Source organism: Juglans regia, chromosome 13 (assembly GCF_001411555.2).
Source record: "Juglans regia cultivar Chandler chromosome 13, Walnut 2.0, whole genome shotgun sequence".
NCBI lineage: Eukaryota > Viridiplantae > Streptophyta > Magnoliopsida > Fagales > Juglandaceae > Juglans > Juglans regia.
The window spans coordinates 28,237,682-28,255,108 of record NC_049913.1 but is presented as its reverse complement, the minus strand read 5'-3'; the positions used below and the strand labels follow the sequence as shown (position 1 = coordinate 28,255,108).

Genomic DNA, 17,427 nt, shown 5'->3' with positions numbered 1-17,427 from the left:
AATTTTTAAAATATAAAAATCGATACTACACCGATTTAAAATCAATTTTGATTCTTACAAACCGATACCATGTTGGATTGCTTACAAACCGATTGGTTTCAGTCTGGTCTGCTCTTGTTCAAGTGATTTTTTAATTTTTTTTTTTGACACCCTACTCGGGGATTGTTTTCTCCAAATCAATTCGGAGCCCCGAAAGATCAGCCCGACTTCCTTGTCGACTCCATCACCACAGTTCCTTCAAATCACTTTTCACCTTTCTCAGTTCTTGTAGTCGCCCTCCGGTTGTCCCCCTGAGCCCCGAGAGCATCCTGCATGAGGGAATGGATCAAACCCAACATCAGCGACCCGTTCCGGCTTCGGCTCCAGCTCCAGCTTCTCGGGCCTATCAGTTCCACCCAGCCCGTGCCGCTATTGTTGATCTCTTCGACCTCTACTTGGGAGTAATCATCCTGTCCCAACTTTGTTGTTGTTTTTTTCTTATAGTTCAATTTTCTTTGTTTTATCTTATAATTAATTAACATTTCGTTCGTTATATTGCAGAGAAGTAGCCGCCAGAAACCTGAAGACTCTAGTCGAGAACCTCCGTAAGTATACACATATAGAATGCGTCTCATAGCGCTTGAGTTTGCATATACCGTTGTTTAATTGTACTTGTATTCACTTCCTGTAAAACGAGAAATTCTATACAATTCTCCGCCCGGGATAGCTCTATTCTTTTGGTTCATATGATTAGTTTCTCTAGTTTGAGCGTAACTTTAAAATGTAAGGATCTCCTTGGGACCGTCAGTCAAAGGTCATCTCTGTTGTCTCCGTAAATGATCAGAAGTAGGGTTTGAATTTTTATCTAGTTTTGGGAACTTTTAGGAATTAGGAATTGGGGAAGAACTGGCTAGACTACGGGTAGCTGGGGGCACTATGGAAAAGAAAAAAGGTAGCTGAAGGCTGTAGAAGGTCTAAAAGCCGGAGAAAGGATCAGAAATAATTAATGTTGAGGAGGCATGTTGAGCAAATTTGAGTGGTAGACATGGGAAGACAGGGAAGGCATATGCCTAGAAGATCATGGAAACACATGGTTTAATCCGATGGGGGCATGTGCCGGGCTTGAGGAGCAATGCAATGGCTGTTGGGAGCCACAAGCTATCTTGTGTAATTTGCTTGGAAGACGTATGTTCTCGCATATGTGCCATATCACGTGGTGCCCTCAATTTGTTTGCTAGAAAATAATGGGCTCTTGAACCCATTTGTAGTCACTTTCCAAGTCCATATTAGTTTGTTAGTGGTTTTAGAATTAGTTACTAGTTCCTATATATTACTTACTAATAAAAGTTATTAGCTCAAATACATTAGCGAATTCTTTTAATTGGGTTAAAAGGTCTTGATCCCAACACTTGTATAATTCAATGGATTTCATAATAAAGTTATAAAATAAATTATGATCCAAATTTTGTCCCTAAGGACGTAGAATAACCTCAAAGGCCACAATCAGGAATCATGGGATCCACACTTAATGGATGCTTTAATGGTTCTTTCAGGAGTATATCAATGGCCACAATTCAAGTGAAACAGATATATCCCGATGAAAGAAGGGAAAAAAATGGCTTTGCTACAATTGTGGTGTTAAATGGGTCTAGAGTCACAAACGTAAGAGTTCTAAACTATTCCTCAGTTCGAAACTGAGCACAACTAAGCAAAGGAAATGATTAAAGATCAATAGGCTAGATTCCTTGCAAAAGATGGACCTTTCGAGTAAAATCTTTCTACCATGAGCTCATCTAGAATAGCCCTCCATTTCAGTAAGAAGGGCTGAAAAAACGTTGATCATCTTTTGCTTCAATGTGAGTGGAGTAATGAAATTGTATTGCAAAAAAATTGTATAAGAATTCAACTAAACTAGTTGCAAACCCACGAGATGTGCATGAATAATTACAATTTCAAAGCTTTGCTTTGTTGTTACTAATATCTTAGGGGAGGTTTGGATACAAAAAGCCTTTTAACTCATCTCATCTCATCTAATCATTACAACTTTCTTAAATTTTTACACAAAATTCAATAAACAATTTAACTTTTTCAAATCCCAAAACAATAATAATATTAAAAAATAATATTCTAACAGTGTTTTATTCAACATCTCAACTCATCTCAACTCAATATCCAAACCTCCTCTTAGTAAAAGATAACATTTTTCTTTTTTATATAAATAAGTAGTCACCAATAAAATAAAAAATTAGTCTAGATAAATTGCATGAATATTAGCTGAGGAGCAACTACGATAAACACTATTCTAGGTGTATGAACAATAGTATGCCTTTGTCTCTGAGTATTTCTCTGTTCTGAGTTATTCTACCTTGGCAACTCATACCGAGTGCAAACTTATGTCCATTTGTTCTTGAGCATTGAGCTATTTTATTCTAGTATGCATTTGTATTCTAGTATTTCTCCATTCCGAGCTATTCTACTTGCACAATCCATGTAGAATACAATCTCTTTCCGAGCACCGATCACAGTTCCGGCAACCTCCAACATCCATTTTGAGCTCTTATACGTGGGTAATCCATATTGTGTACAAATTTTCGACCATCTCTTCCCAAAGCACCAAACACATAGTTCCAACCTTCAACATTCTAAGCTTCTTTTTTATCGGTAAACAAAATTTTATTAATCATAAAATAGACAAAGGGCTAAGCATACATGACATATACAAGAGCATTGCCTATGCATGCTGTTTAGTGATACAAGGAATTCATGAAAATTCATGCCATTAAAATCAATTACAATCGACCAATAGAGTAAAATATTGAAAAAGAGGTTTCTAAGCTCATCCATTGACTGTTCTCAATCTTCAAAGTTTCGTTCATTCCTCTCCCTCCCATCTTCCATACCGTTGCAATTTGAGAGTTACCTTGAATGCCTATCCAAGAAGCTAGCCCCATCCGAGCAAAGAATTCATTCCATAAGGTCGTGGCAGTTTTACAAAGAAGAAATAGATGATCGATGAGCTCTCTACTCTTTTTGCACATACAACACCAATCTATGACTATGATGTGTCATTTTTCTAGGTTGTCTAGTGTTAGGATCTTTCTTACTTATGAAAAAAAAAAGTAACGATCTTCCCCAAGGAGGCCGTCCATTCAAAAAAATTGCCCTAATGGTGCATTTGTCTTCCAAATACTCTTCCATGAGAATGTATTTGTTTTATGCGTGGTCATGGCTTGGTAGGAGCGGATTGTGAACTCCCCTTTCTTAGAGGGGCACCAAAAAAATCTTGTCGTCAACTCCCCCCATCATACGGGTAAACTGGCCCTACTACTTCTGGATAAATACATCCTCTTCCAACTAGCCAATTTTTGCTTTATTTTTTCTAGTACACCATTCCAAATGGATTTTGATTTGAATGGGGAACCCAAGGGGAGGCCCATATATTTCATAGGCAGCTGAGATGGAGGCCATGCTTTCCACGTTTGGAACATCCCCCATCAGGACTACTTCTGATTTAGCCAAGTTCACCTTCAACCCTGAAGTGGCTTCAAAGTATAGAAGGAGAGCCCTCGAAGCTTGAAATTGATCGTGGCTGGCCCCGCAAAAGATTAGGGTATCATCGACAAATAATAGATGAAATATGTTAAGTGAGCCAATATTTGCCTCCCCCACTAAGAATCCGCCTTCCCGACACCTGAAATCATATTGGTAAAAGCTTCCATTGCAATATCAAAAAGTAGCAAAGATAGAGGATTACCTTATCTCAAGCCTCGTGAGCTTTTAAAGAAACCCTTTGGTGTGCTATTCACCTAGATAGAGAAACAAGCAGTAAAAGTACATTGTTTGATCCAAGAATACCATTTTATACCAAAGCCATATCTCTCGAGCACATAAAGCAAGAATCTCCAATTGACTCTATCATAGGTCTTCTCCATATCAAGCTTGCACTAAAGCCCTGGCACTCCCGACTTGAATCTAGTATCCAAGCATTCATTGGCAATAAGCATAATGAGACAAGGTGACTAACTTGATTTAATATATTGTTAAATAGGTGCCGATTGACTCCAATATATTATTATATATGTTATTAGCTTCAAAATAATATTTTAAGATGCAGATCTAGATTTTCAAGTTAGTCAATCGGCACCTATATAGTAATTTATATTTATTGAGTGATTAATGTACTGGTTATTACACAGAGCTCTCTATTTAATATATCTCCTTTCAATAAATAGGGCAAAAAAGGCATACGTGACAGATAGCAAGAAAAAACTTTTATAGCAAAAAACAAAAAAACCATAAGGCTGTCGATATCAGTGATTTCCAGTCTCTTAGTCTTGTGAGTGGGCTTATAAGATTATTGCCTGAGCTTTAGCTAATAGGCTGAAAGAGATGCTGGAAAACATTATCTCCAAATGCTTTTATATGAGGTACAAATCCTTGATTCCATATTAATTGTCGATGAATGTCTTGATCGCAAAATAAGGTTAGGAGAGCCATAGTTACTTTGGAAATTAAGGCCTCGTTTGATTACGCAGTTCAAATGAGATGAGATGAGATTTTTTGTTGAAAGTTGAATAAAATATTGTTCTAATATTATTTTTTAACATTATTTTTATTTTAGAATTTGAAAAAGTTTTTTTTGATAAGTAATCAAGAAGTTTTATTCATAATAATAGGCAAAGCCTAAGTACACATGAAGTATAAATGAGAAATACCTATCTATAATGTACAACTGAAAGAGGAAAGTCATGGACATTGAGTCCATTACAAACAATAGCCCCCACCCAAGAAAACAATGTTTTAAAGAAAAAAACTTTCAGCTCCTCCATTTTTCTCTCTTGGTTTTCGAAACTTCTATCATTTCGCTTCCGCCAAATACACCAACACATACATATAGGGACCATTTTCCATATTACTACAACTTGTGTATTTCTTCGAAGGCCTCTCCAGCATGCTAGAAAGTCCACCAATCTGTCGGGCATGACCCATGATAAACCAAGTCCTGTAAAAAAATCAGCCCACAGGGTCCTTGCCACCTCGCAATGTAGAAACAAATGATCAACAGATTTTCCATCTTTCTTACACATATAACACCAGTCCAATACCATTAATCGACGTCTCCTTAGATTATTTGTGGTGAGAATTTTGTCCAAAACTATTGTCCAAACAAAAAAAGCTGCTTTTGAAGGAGCTTTGGTCTGCCATATGCTCTTCCATGGGAATGAGAGCTTGTCCAGGTTCGAAAGTTGTTTATTATATTTTGTGTAGGAGTTTGATAAAGTTGTAATGATTATATGAGATAAGATGAAATAGTTTGGTTTTGTGTAATCAAACCAACCCTAAATGTAGAGGAGGTCTAGAATCATGTTAATTGAGACTTTTTGCTATATATGTTGAGGAGATGTGGAGTTGGGGAGAAATTGTATAATTGGAAAGCACATTGTATTTTATTGGTGTGCTTCCATGCTTTTGTGAACAGCTCTCTTATGGGGTTTTTCAATAATTCTCGTGGCTTGAGAGAGGAAGATCTTTTTGAGGCAAGTCCTTTCAGTCTTTGTTTGTTACGATACTTATTTTTATGCTTTGAAGCAATGCTAGGTCTTAAGAGTAATCTAGCTGCATATAAATTGCTCCCTATTGTGAATACTAATAATATGAAGATTTGGCTGGTATTCTTGACTAAAGGCTTTTGTCCTTGTCGCTGAATTATCTTGGTCTTCATTTAGAAGCTCCCCGTAAGGCTAAACTTTTTGGGATGATATTATTGAGAATATGAAAAGATGAAGCACTGTTGTTTGGTTGGAAGATGATGTACTTGTACAAGGGTACACAACTAACATTGATTAATGGCACTTTGTTCAATTTATCCACTTTTTTTACGTATCTTTTTCCTCTACCTGCTGTCATTACCTATTGTTTAAAAATCTACTTGGAGATTTATTGTGGGATGGTTTGGGAGAGGAAATCAAAGCTTCATTGGATTCATTGGTCAAATTTTCGTTCACCAATATCTTTAGGAGGTTTTACTTGTATGAATATAGTTTGTAGGAGGTTTTAGGGTTGGAAAGCTACTTTTGTTCAATTGAGCCCTATTGGGAAATCGTTATGGTGCCATTCAAATAAAATGAAAGTGAATGCTAAATATGTTCTTCATGTGGTGGGTGTGGAAGGAATTCTGTAGCTTTACTAGTTTGATAATGGAAGATGATTCCATGATTCATTTTTTGCATGATGTGTGGTGTATAGATCAAACTCTCTTGGAAGCTTTTTTAGAGTTATTGCGCATAGCTCATTTTAAGGAGGATGTGTTTGTGGCGGATAACTTACAATCCTCTAATGCTTCTCAAAAGTGGAATGTCTCTTTCATCAGGGTGGCGTGAGATTCGGATGTGGATTTCTTCATTTCTTTTTTGAAAAGTTGCATTCCTACAGGTTGGGAAGGGGTAGCGAAGATAGGATTTGGTGGGCCCTTCTAAGCGAAGATTTGAAAGATTTTTCCACGAGCTAGGTAGGCAAAAAACCAAAATTTATTAAATAAAAGAGAGTCGTAGGTAGCACTTATTAAACAGTTTTCCAAGTCTTATGTTAATTCATTGATCACTTAATAATTATCATAAAACATAAATTGAAATTCTCATAAATAGTCTAGGCTTCTCCCAGAGCCATGTTTTGTCTTGCAGCTTCATCCTCACATTGTTCCTCACCCAGATGGTTAACACACAAACACATATATGAATCGAATACTCAAGTAACTATAGTTTTTTTATTGGCACCGGGTGTTCGAGAACAAAGTCTCAACTAATCTTGGGTGTGCACAAGACCTTGGCAAGGAGTTTGCCATAGTCCGATGGCTCCTAGAAATTGTTTGCACCCAAGAGGACTCGAATCTTAGACAGCATATCACTAAGACCAAGGCCTTTATCACTGGAGCCCACCCCCTAGGGTTACTATATTATACAAGGAACAGTATGATAAGATAGATTCAGTTATAAAATAGCTTTTAGGTGAAACTTTAGTCATATACTATATAGTATGATACCCCATACTGACTGACGAGGATAGGTTTTGTTTGGTTTCTTACATTACTTGGGTGGGAGAAGCTCTTATTGTTTGTAATGACTCTAATGAGACTTTAGTTGTATCATTGACTAGTTATTTTGGAGTATCGGCCCATATGTGGCTTGAGCCATCTCTTGGGGCATTACAAATGGTATCAAAGCTTATCCCAACTAGAAGTGTGGGACTTGAGTCATGCCACTTATGATGGAATGGCCCAACGAGTTGGGAGTTTTCGTGGGAGGATTGTGGTACCTTGTACTAACTGATGAGCTTAGATGGTATATGAGATCTCATAATGCTTGGGAGGGAGAAGTTCTTGCTATTTATAATAATTTCAATGGGACTCTAATTGTACCATTGACTAGTCCTTTTGGAGTATAAGCCCAGATGTGACTTGGGCCCTCCTTTGGAGCATTACATTTGGATAGTTTCCTTTAATCTATAGATGGCCAGCACACTTACCTCTATGTATGAGGGTTAGCGATTCTTGTGATTTTGGCTCTTCCAGAGACTTTCAAGTAAGAACCTAGTCCTCCTTAGGGATGGGCATCACTAGGTGCATCATATAATCATTGAAGTATGTACATTTCCTATAACTTCGCAAAAAGAGCATTTTGTTGATATTAATAACAAGAAGGGTATGATCACATTTATTACCTCTTAGCCTTATGCAAACATTTGGAGACACTTCCTTTCCTTTGAAGTGTATTTGGAGGACTAAGCCCCAACAAAATGTAGCTTGTTTTTTGGGGACAACTACTCTAGGGAAGATTCTCAATATGTATAATCTAAGGAAGCGGTACTTGTTGGTTGTTGATTGATGTTGTGTGCACAAAAATTGTGGAGAATCTGTTGATCAGCTATTGCTTTGAAGGGTGGTGGCCTCCTTCAACAGTCTTTTGGAAACGTATGGGAGAACAAAAAGAACAAGTGGATGGAAATTCAGGAATTAGAAAGACTCCAAGAGGGGAGGCCACTTACTGAGGAGGAACAAACACAGAAAACTTTGCTGGTCGCAGATCTTGAGAGGTTAATTTTACAAGAAGAAAGGTCATGGCGACAAAAGTCAAGAGCACTATGGTTAAGAGAAGGGGATCGGAGTACGAAGTTCTTCCATAGAACTGCAAACTCGCATAGAAGAAATAATAACATTGAGGTGCTGAAAATTGAGGGGGTGGAGTGTAGAGAAGAGGAGGTTATTCAAGATCATGTTGTTGATTTCTTTGAGAAGCTCCTTACTGAGCAGGTGGGGTGGAGGTCTACTCTTGATGGGTTGGTTTTTGACACTATTGAGTTGGGGGATGTAGCTAGGATGGAAAGGGCTTTCGAAGAGGAAGAGGTGTATGTTGTAGTAAAGAATATGGTAAAAGATAAGGCTCCCGGACCTGATGGTTTCTCTATAGGCTTCTTTCAAGAATGTTGAGAGGTGATAAAAGAAGATCTATTGAAGGTGTTTCAGGAGTTGTTCTCAGTTGGGAAATTTGAGGAAAGTCTTAACACTACCTTCCTTGCATTAATACCTAAAAAGGTGGGGGCTATTGAGATCACGGATTTTCAGCCTATTAGCTTAGTGAATGGAGTCTACAAGATTATTTCAAAAGTGCTTACTAATTGGTTAAGTGAGGTTTTGGGGAAGATTGTAACTAAGCCTCAAAATGCATTTGTAAAGGGTAGACAGATTCTTAATGCGGTTCTAAAATCCAATGAGTGACTGGATAGTAGACTGAAGGCTGGCAGCTCAGGGATTATGTGTAAGTTAGATATGGAAAATGTGTATGATCATGTTAATTGAGATTTTCTTCTATATCTTCTGGGTATGTGTGGTATTAGGGAAATGTGGAGGTCTTGGATCAGCTGGTGTATATCCACGGCAAAGTTCTTTGTGTTGATCAATAGCAGCCCAAAGGGTTACTTTCCGAGTTCTCGTGGTTTGAGAAAAGGGGATCCATTATCTCCTTTACTTTTTGTTTGTTATGGAGGCACTAAGCAGGATGATCTCGGCTCTGTTGGCTAATGGTTTTGTAAGTGGTTTCCAGATTGGATCTCTGAGCAGGGGTATTACTACTATTTCTCATTTGCTGTCTGCAGATAATACGCTTATTATGTGCCAGGCCGATCAAGATCAGTTGCGTGTTGTGAAGGTGTTGCTTCTTTGTTTTGAAGTAGTGTCTAGCTTAAAAGTGAACTTTGATAAATCCGAGTTGGTGCTGATAGATCGATAGTCGGTATTACACCCTTGGTCCTTGAAGAAACTATGGCTCCCTCGTCAGAGTTAAAGGAAAAGGGTGTACTGCCGAGGTCTGAAGGAGATGTAGGATCCGCTATCACCCTAGAGGTGAAGGGACTTGCTGTTACCCCATAATCTCCAATGGGGACCCCGATACCATTGGAGAGAACTAATGGAGTTACTGGAGAACCAATGGGTTTGGCATTGCTGCCTTGTGTAGAGGAATGTCTAGAGTCGGGAGTGCAGTTTGATGGGGATATTGTGGCTCCCCTGGTCTCTCTTCCTCCAATAGCGAATTGGAAGTTAACGAGATTCAGTAGTTCGTGAGAATTTCACATGAAGGATGTGAAGATCAATTTAATGAACTAATTACTGCGATTGAGGCAAGCCGCACACTTGAAACCAAATCAAGCTTCAAGAAAAGCAGGGAGTTATAACATCTTTTTTCGGGAATCAACTACGACGCTAAGGGTGGTAGTTCAACTAGAGAGAAGTCTAAAGGGAGGGCATTGTGAAGACGGGAATCAAGGTGTTGGGGTTGGTGTTAGGGTAGAGTTTTAGTTCTACGGGAAACAAAGGATTGGGGTCAGGTCTGATTTACTTTGGGTTGGTTTTTTTTATGGGCTTTTTGGGTCATTTTGGGCCTTGTTGGGTCATTTTGGGCAATGTGTTTTCTTGTATACTTTTAGTGTACTTGGTTTCTCTTTTTGATATATACAATATTTTTACTTATATAAAAAAAAAGATAAATCCAAGTTGGTGCCGATTGGGGGAGTCCAGAATGTCCAGGAGTTGGCTGGTACATTGGGTTGCAAAATAGTGTCTCTTCCTATGACGTACTTGGGACTTCCGTTAGGTATAACTTCGAGGGCGTGCTCGATTTGGGATACGGTGATCGAAAAAATAGAGAGGAGATTGGCAGGATGGAAGAGAACGTACTTGTCGAAAGGGGGTTGGATTACGTTGATAAAAAATACACTTTCTAATCTACCCACCTATTTCTTATCCTTATTCCCTATACCGGCAAGTGTGGCGGGTCGACTTGAGAAGCTACAGAGAGATTTTCTATGGGGTGGTTTAGGAGAAGAATTTAAATTCCATCTAGTCAAGTGGGAGATGGTCTGCCATCTTATCTCTAGTGGCGGGTTGGGTATTAGGAATTTGAGGTTGTTTAATCGGGCGTTACTTGGAAAATGATTGTGGTGATATATCAAGGAACTTGAAGCCTTATGAAAAACTGTGATCGAGAACAAATATGGTGGTTTAGGGGAGGGTTGGTGTACTAGAGAAGTTAGAGGCGCCTATGGAGTGGGGCTAAGGAAACATATAAGAAGAGGGTGGGAGGCCTTCCATCATCATACTAGGTTTCGGTTAGGTATAGGGTCTAGGATCAGATTTTGGAAGGAGGCTTGGTGTGGCAACAATGCTCTTCAAGATTTGTTTCCTCTACTTTTCTTGATGGCAAGTAACAAAGATGCCACAGTGGTGGAGGTTATGGGAATCTCGGGAGAGAGTACTCACTGGAATATCAATTTCAACCGGACGGCACAAGATTAGGAGTTGGGGATTTTTGTAGATTTTTATAGTCTTTTGTATTCTTGTCGTCCGAATATCTAGTATGAAGATGGTTTGTGGTGGATTTCTGCAGGGAGAGGGGTGTTCACTGTTCGTTCCTTTTATAAGGTCCTCACACAAGAACCTGAGATACAATTTCCTTGGAGAAGGCTTTGGAGGCACAAGACTCCTCCCAAAGCTTCTTTCTTTATGTGGATAGCTTCTTTAGGCAAGATTCTCACTACCGATAATCTGAGAAAAAGGAGGATAATCATTGCAGGCTGGTGTTGCATGTGTAAAAGCGGGGTGAGTCGGTGAATTATCTACTTTTACATTGTGAGGTAGCTAGGACTCTCTGGTATGAGGTGTTTAAAAGAATGGACCTAGCGTGGGTTATGCCGGAAATCGTGGTGGAAATATTGGCGTGCTGGACCTCCATTCGAGGTGTGCAACAGATAAAAGTGGTTTGGAAGACGATCCCTATTTGTATCATATGGTGCTTGTGGCAGGAGCGTAATGAGCGGACGTTTAAAGAGAGAGAGATCTATGGCGGAGCTAAAAGTTTTCTTTTTTAGGACTCTTTGTACTTGGACCATTGCTGTAGACTTTAATGGCATGAACCTTCATGATTTCTTCGTTTCTAATGCGCCCACGTAGATTGGGCATAATGACTTCTGTAATTGGCACTTGTTGCCCATTCTTGAATTAATAATACTTGTTTACTTATAAAAAAAAAAAAAAAAGAAAGATGGTAGGCACAATGTGAAGTTTTGTGGAAAATTGATTCCATTTTACTTGATATGATATATTTGGAGAGAAAAATATGATTGAAGCTTTGAATATTGTGAGAAATCAATGACAAAGATGGCCATGCATGAGACCAAAATTTTAGAAAATTCCCAATTTTTTTTTAAAAAGATTATCTTTAGTTCAAACATCTTTTACACTAAAACAATTTTTTTTTAATCTCCAAAACACATTTTTCATCTCATCATTTGCATCAGCTTTCATGCTTTAAAAATCACGAAAGAACTAAACAACTTTCACAGAAACCAAACATAATCTCCCAAAATGCTTTCTTCTATAATCATTTCAATGGGTTCAATGACCTTTTCAAACTCTTAGTAAAACATGTTTCAATGCATTTCTCAATCCAAACATTTTTTTATACGTTTTACCACTTTCACAATACCCTATAAAAACCCAATTTTAGAAATGTTTTCAACAATTTCTGAAATTCTCAAGAAAATCTTTAATGCAAACATGCCTAAGTTTTTTTTCCTTGAAGCCCTTAACTTTTGGGTGGCCGCTTTTACTTTTGTTTGTACCTAATTGTCAGGATTTTGTTATCTTTCCTTTTGCTGTTTAGGTGTATCTTTTGTATACTTCCTGTGCACGCAGGTTTTCACAAAAAAAGTATTTGTTTTTAGTCCCTTTTTTAGTTCCATTGTTATGGGTTTTCACAGTAATCTGTTTGGCCAGCTTAGATGAGTTGGCATGTCCTTGTTTAAAGATTTGAGGTCAGCTATACAAATTTCTGTTTTGATTCAGTTATACAAGACTTGAAAGTTACCTAGAACTATGATATAAATTTACACATTTAGATGCAAAGGAATAACAGAGTTAGGAAAAAAAGGAAAAAACAAAAACTGATTCATAACATATGCTTACTCATAATTGTGGTGTCAGCATTTTCTGCTCTAACTATGCAAATTTCAAACCTCGAGTAGGTAGGATAAGAATTATGAATTTTGGACATTGGTAGGACTTCTCTCTCTTTTCCCAGTTTTAATCTTTATATCATCAATAAAATTCTTGTTTACTGAAAAAAATCTTTATTGAATAACCAATCTTCAGGAACAAGACACAGAAGCGTGTGCATGCGCTTAACAGAGAACTTCCTCCTCGCAATGAGCAGTTCCTCATAGATTTTGAGCAACTTCAGAGCCAGTTTGCAGTGAGTTTAAGATTTAAATTATTATTTTAGAATCACATTGTGTCTCTTGTCCTTGTTTTTTCCTTCTCCTTTGTTTTGAGTCTATTTAGCCATACCTTGTGCTTTATGTGTGCTGAACTGTTTTATTTCTTTCAGGAGCAAGATCAGTTGCGTTCTGTGACGGAATCTATTTTTATATCTCTGGTTGTGAAGTGTAGTGGTCATGCACCACGAGCTGAATTTCTTCTCTTTGCTTTACGGAACTTGTGCACTATAGGTTTCATTAATTGGGATACTCTTTTGCCATCTCTTCTTTCATCGGTCTCCTCTGCAGAGATGACTGTGGGGAGTCAAGCAATGCCTGCTGTTTCATCTACAAGTTTACCACAGACTGGGATGCTGCCGCCTTCAAGCTCAATTCCGAATCCTTCTACTTTTCAGTCCTCAAATCCGGCATCTCCATTAACTACAGTTCATGGTATTGGATCCCCTGCTCAATGTGCTCTCGAACCACCACCTTGTGCAACTTTGTCACCAGTCAAATCCTCTGATATTTTGTGTAATGGACAACAACCTACAGCAAGGATAAATTCATCAATAAGAGACAATGCTATAAGCAGTCTGCGGCAACTGTGTTGCAAGATTATTTTAACTGGTCTTGAATTTGATTTAAAACCAGTGACTCATGCTGAAATTTTCTACCACATGCTGAATTGGCTGGTCAATTGGGATCAAAGACAACAGGGGATTGATGAATTCGATGGAGCAAAATCTTGGAGACCACACAAGGCCCTTATTGAATGGCTGCACAGTTGTTTGGATGTGATTTGGCTTTTAGTTGAAGAGGATAAATGCCGAGTACCCTATTATGAATTACTGCGCAGTGGCTTGCAGTTTATAGAAAACATACCTGATGACGAAGCCTTATTTACACTAATCTTGGAGATCCATAGAAGGCGAGATATGATGGCCATGCACATGCAAATGTTAGATCAACACCTTCATTGCCCTACCTTTGGAACTCATCGAGTTTTGTCTCAGACAACTCCCAATATTTCAGGTGAAGCAACAGCGAATGCACGATATTCGCCGATCACTTACCCAAGCGTACTTGGAGAACCCTTGCATGGAGAGGTGAGATTTTTTCTTTGATATCATAATGAGAATATGTGTAACACCCCGCTCTCCAATAAAGTCATTTTTAGAATTCTCGGGGAACCGGTTTGCTACTAAACTTTGACATAAAAACTTTTATTCTTAACGAAGCGCTAGATACAAAAGATTCCTTAAATAAATAAAGTCAATCTTTATTAAATACTTAAAATCCCAAAGAGAGTCTGCAGAAGCACTTATTTAAAATCAATAAAGTCTCATGTGCTTATCAAAATAACTTATTAAATTGAAAATCATAAAATTGAGCATGACATAAATTGTCTAGGCATTTGCCTCACCTCCCTAGGCCAATTCCTGTCCCTCCATCCTCATAAACATTCTCACATGGGGAGGTTAAAATATAAAAACATATAAAAATGAGTTGAATACTCAATAGACAACACATTATACAGTAAATATAATAAACATAAGATTTCTTAACAAACATACATACTTATAGTTATGTACGTAAATAACATAAATATGAACCTAATTCGTGCATGAAATGCATTAACTTGCCTTTCACTTGTCATAGGTCGGCACCCACTGTTTGACCCCCGTGAGTTAGGGTTAGCGAATCTAAGTAAATTCCAATTCCATCCGTGCTGCGAGTTGTGGAATCCATACATAAGGAAGACACACTGAGTGCACTACCAGCATGTATAACCTGGCAATGCAATATGTCCATAACATATGGTACCGTCTTTATATCATAACATAGGCCATTATATATCTTATAATTCATACTTCATCATAAACATACTTGCATACTTTTCATATCTTGTCATATCATATATTTTAAGTGAAATCGTGCCTTATTATGTCAGATAATAAATGAAATGTAATTTATTATTTTTTACTTGTAAAAAAAAAAGATTCCAAATGAAATTGTATTCTTTTATAAAATGTCATGATACATGTTTCCTCACCTAAAATTATGCATGGCTTTTCATAAAATATCTTGATGCATGTGTCATGCAATTAACGTGAAACTTATGTGTAAAATCATGGCATTTATAAATTTATTATGACTTGGGTACATAAAAAGGGGTTTTCAATGGAGGTGTACCTACATGATACTTTTATAAAAGATATGTCGTTTATCGTACATACGTGTGAGGGTATGATCATGCTACTTACCTCGTAGCACTAATCTAATATTTTCGGGGTGCAGTTGATTTCCCCTATCAAATACATGTAACTTGTAAATTCTCTAATAAATCATGTAATTCGTAATTAAACTCGAGATGATTAAATTTCCTATATTTACATAAAATAAAAAATCCTCATAACTCTAAAATATCATCACCTCCCAAGTAATTGATATCCACTTATTTTCTCTCACTAATGGATTCAACTCTAAAATATTCTCCACCCCCACCATCTAATTCTCTTGATTTTATCATAGGAAATAATCATAAATGCTAAATTCTATGGTCAACACTGACTTGGAAAGGGGCATTTTTGTAATCTCGCCCAAAACACATCACTAGTTATTTCACATACAAGTTTTACGTTATATAAGGGAGGGTAGCCTTACCGAGGGCAATGGAGCTTTGGCTGTGTGCTTTCGGCGATGGTGAGTAGTGACTAGAGGTGTAGGTGTGATGGTGGTTTACGGTGGCTAAAGATTGGGCACTAGGTGCTGGCTAGAGAAAATTAGTAGAGAGAGAGATTAATTGAGGTAGAGTGAGCTTGACGTTGAGGGGTAGGGAGAGAGCTTACGCGGGTGGAGAAGGTTCACGTCTGCTGGGCGTGGTTTTTGGGTGGTTCAGGCTTGTTCCGGTGTGGGCTTCGAGGATGAGCTATGGTGAGCGTTGGGTGGTTATGCCTTGGCCGTGCTCTGTTTTTCCTTGCTTAAAACAGGGGCTGCGTTGGTTGTGTGTGGAGGAGGTGGCTAAAACAGAGGCTCTCGGTGGTGGTCATGTGGGTGTGGGAAGGTTGGTTTGGGTGCGGGGTCTGGTTTCCGTGGTCGTTCACAACAGAGGGAGTGGCTTCGTTTGGTGTATAGGTGCTGCTGGTCTTGGGTGATGGAGATGTTGGCAAAAGTGTTGGTGTGTGGGTTGATGGAATGCCTAGCGCTGGGTAGTATCTTGGGACTTGGATGTTTGCTGCCAGTTTTCGTGCCCTGGGGGAAAGAAATTGTGAAGGCTGAGTGGCTTGGGGAGGAAATCTTCTGTGGAGAGAGTTGGTGTGTGTATGTGTGCTGCAACCCTAGGCTAGAGGAAGGAAAGTGATTATGTGCATGGGTTTAAATATATTTAGCGTGAAGAGGATCATAGAGTTGTAATCCTGGTGTGTTTTGAATTGAAGACTTTCATGGGCTTGGAGTTCAGGCCATAGTCCTCGTGAGTTTGGATCCATAAATATTAAATGGGCTTTTGTCCCATTATTTAGTCCAATGAAAATCTCAAAATCCCTTATGGTAATTTATTGGCCCATGAAGCCATTTGAGATTTGAGGTGGGAAGGGGAACACGAATCAGATTCTGGTACGACACTTGGTGTGTTGAAGTTGCCTTGATGAATGCCTTCTCCTCTCTTTACAAGATTGCATTGGACAAGGATGCTTCAGTTGTTGATAACATGGACATTTCTTTTGGTTCTCCTCAATGGTTTGTGAGGTTCATTAGAGTTGCCCAGGATTGGGAGATGGGAGATATTACAAAATTTTATATTGCATTATATGTGCTGAATTTAAATGTCGGAAGGGAGGACAGGTTGCTTTGGATTCATTTGGGGAACAAGAACTTCTCAGTAAACTCTTTTTATAAGGTTATGTCGATCCATTCTACCATTGTCTTCCCTTGGAAGAGCATTTGGAGGAGTAATGTTCCCGTCAAGGTTGCTTTCTTTGGCTGGTTGGCCTCCCATGGAAAAATATTGACTACTGATAAGCTAAGAAAGCACAGTGATGTTGTAACAGATTGGTGCTTTATGCGCTAAAGAAATGGTGAATCGGCGGATCATCTTCTTCTTCATTGCACACGGTTAAGGCTCCATGGGATGAAATCTTTACCATGCTTGGTATTGCTTGGGTCATGCCTAGGAGGGTGATAAATTTACTGTCATGTTGGAGAGGTATTCAAGGGAATCGTCAAATAGTAGTTGTATGGAAGATGGTGCCTCTATGTCTCATGTGGTGCACTTGGAACGAACGGAACGGTCGTTGTTTTATAACAAGGAACGTTCAATGGGAGGGTTCAGAGACTTTTTATTTTCATACATGTGCTTCGGCTATTGTATTTAACAGGTTTAGTTTTAATGACTTTTATGTTGTTTTCCACAGCGCTTAGCTTATAATTAGGTTCATCTCTTGTATACTTCCTGTATACTTGGGCAAGACCTAATTATGTGGATCAATAAATTCTTCTTACTTATAAAAAAAAAAAAAAATCTCTAAAATCATCAAACCTTAACAACTTTAAAAGAAAATTTTGGACCTTTAGGCCTAACTAAATCCCAATAAATAATAACTCGCACCTTATCCAATATGGCCCATAAAAAAAATCCAATAGCTT

At 38.3% G+C, this 17,427-nt stretch overlaps 1 protein-coding gene across 1 annotated transcript in view; it reads left to right on the top strand.

Moving 5' to 3' along the window:
- Positions 1-250: 250 nt before the first annotated feature.
- Positions 251-17,427, top strand: part of LOC109003970 (mediator of RNA polymerase II transcription subunit 23) — a 95,922-nt gene continuing 78,745 nt past the window's right edge. Inside the window, exons 1-4 of the mRNA XM_018982315.2 lie at positions 251-440; positions 541-584; positions 12,677-12,776; positions 12,912-13,889. Coding sequence (XP_018837860.2) covers positions 321-440; positions 541-584; positions 12,677-12,776; positions 12,912-13,889 — 1,242 coding nt within the window. The 5' untranslated portion in view covers positions 251-320. The remainder of the gene's footprint in view (positions 441-540; positions 585-12,676; positions 12,777-12,911; positions 13,890-17,427) is intronic.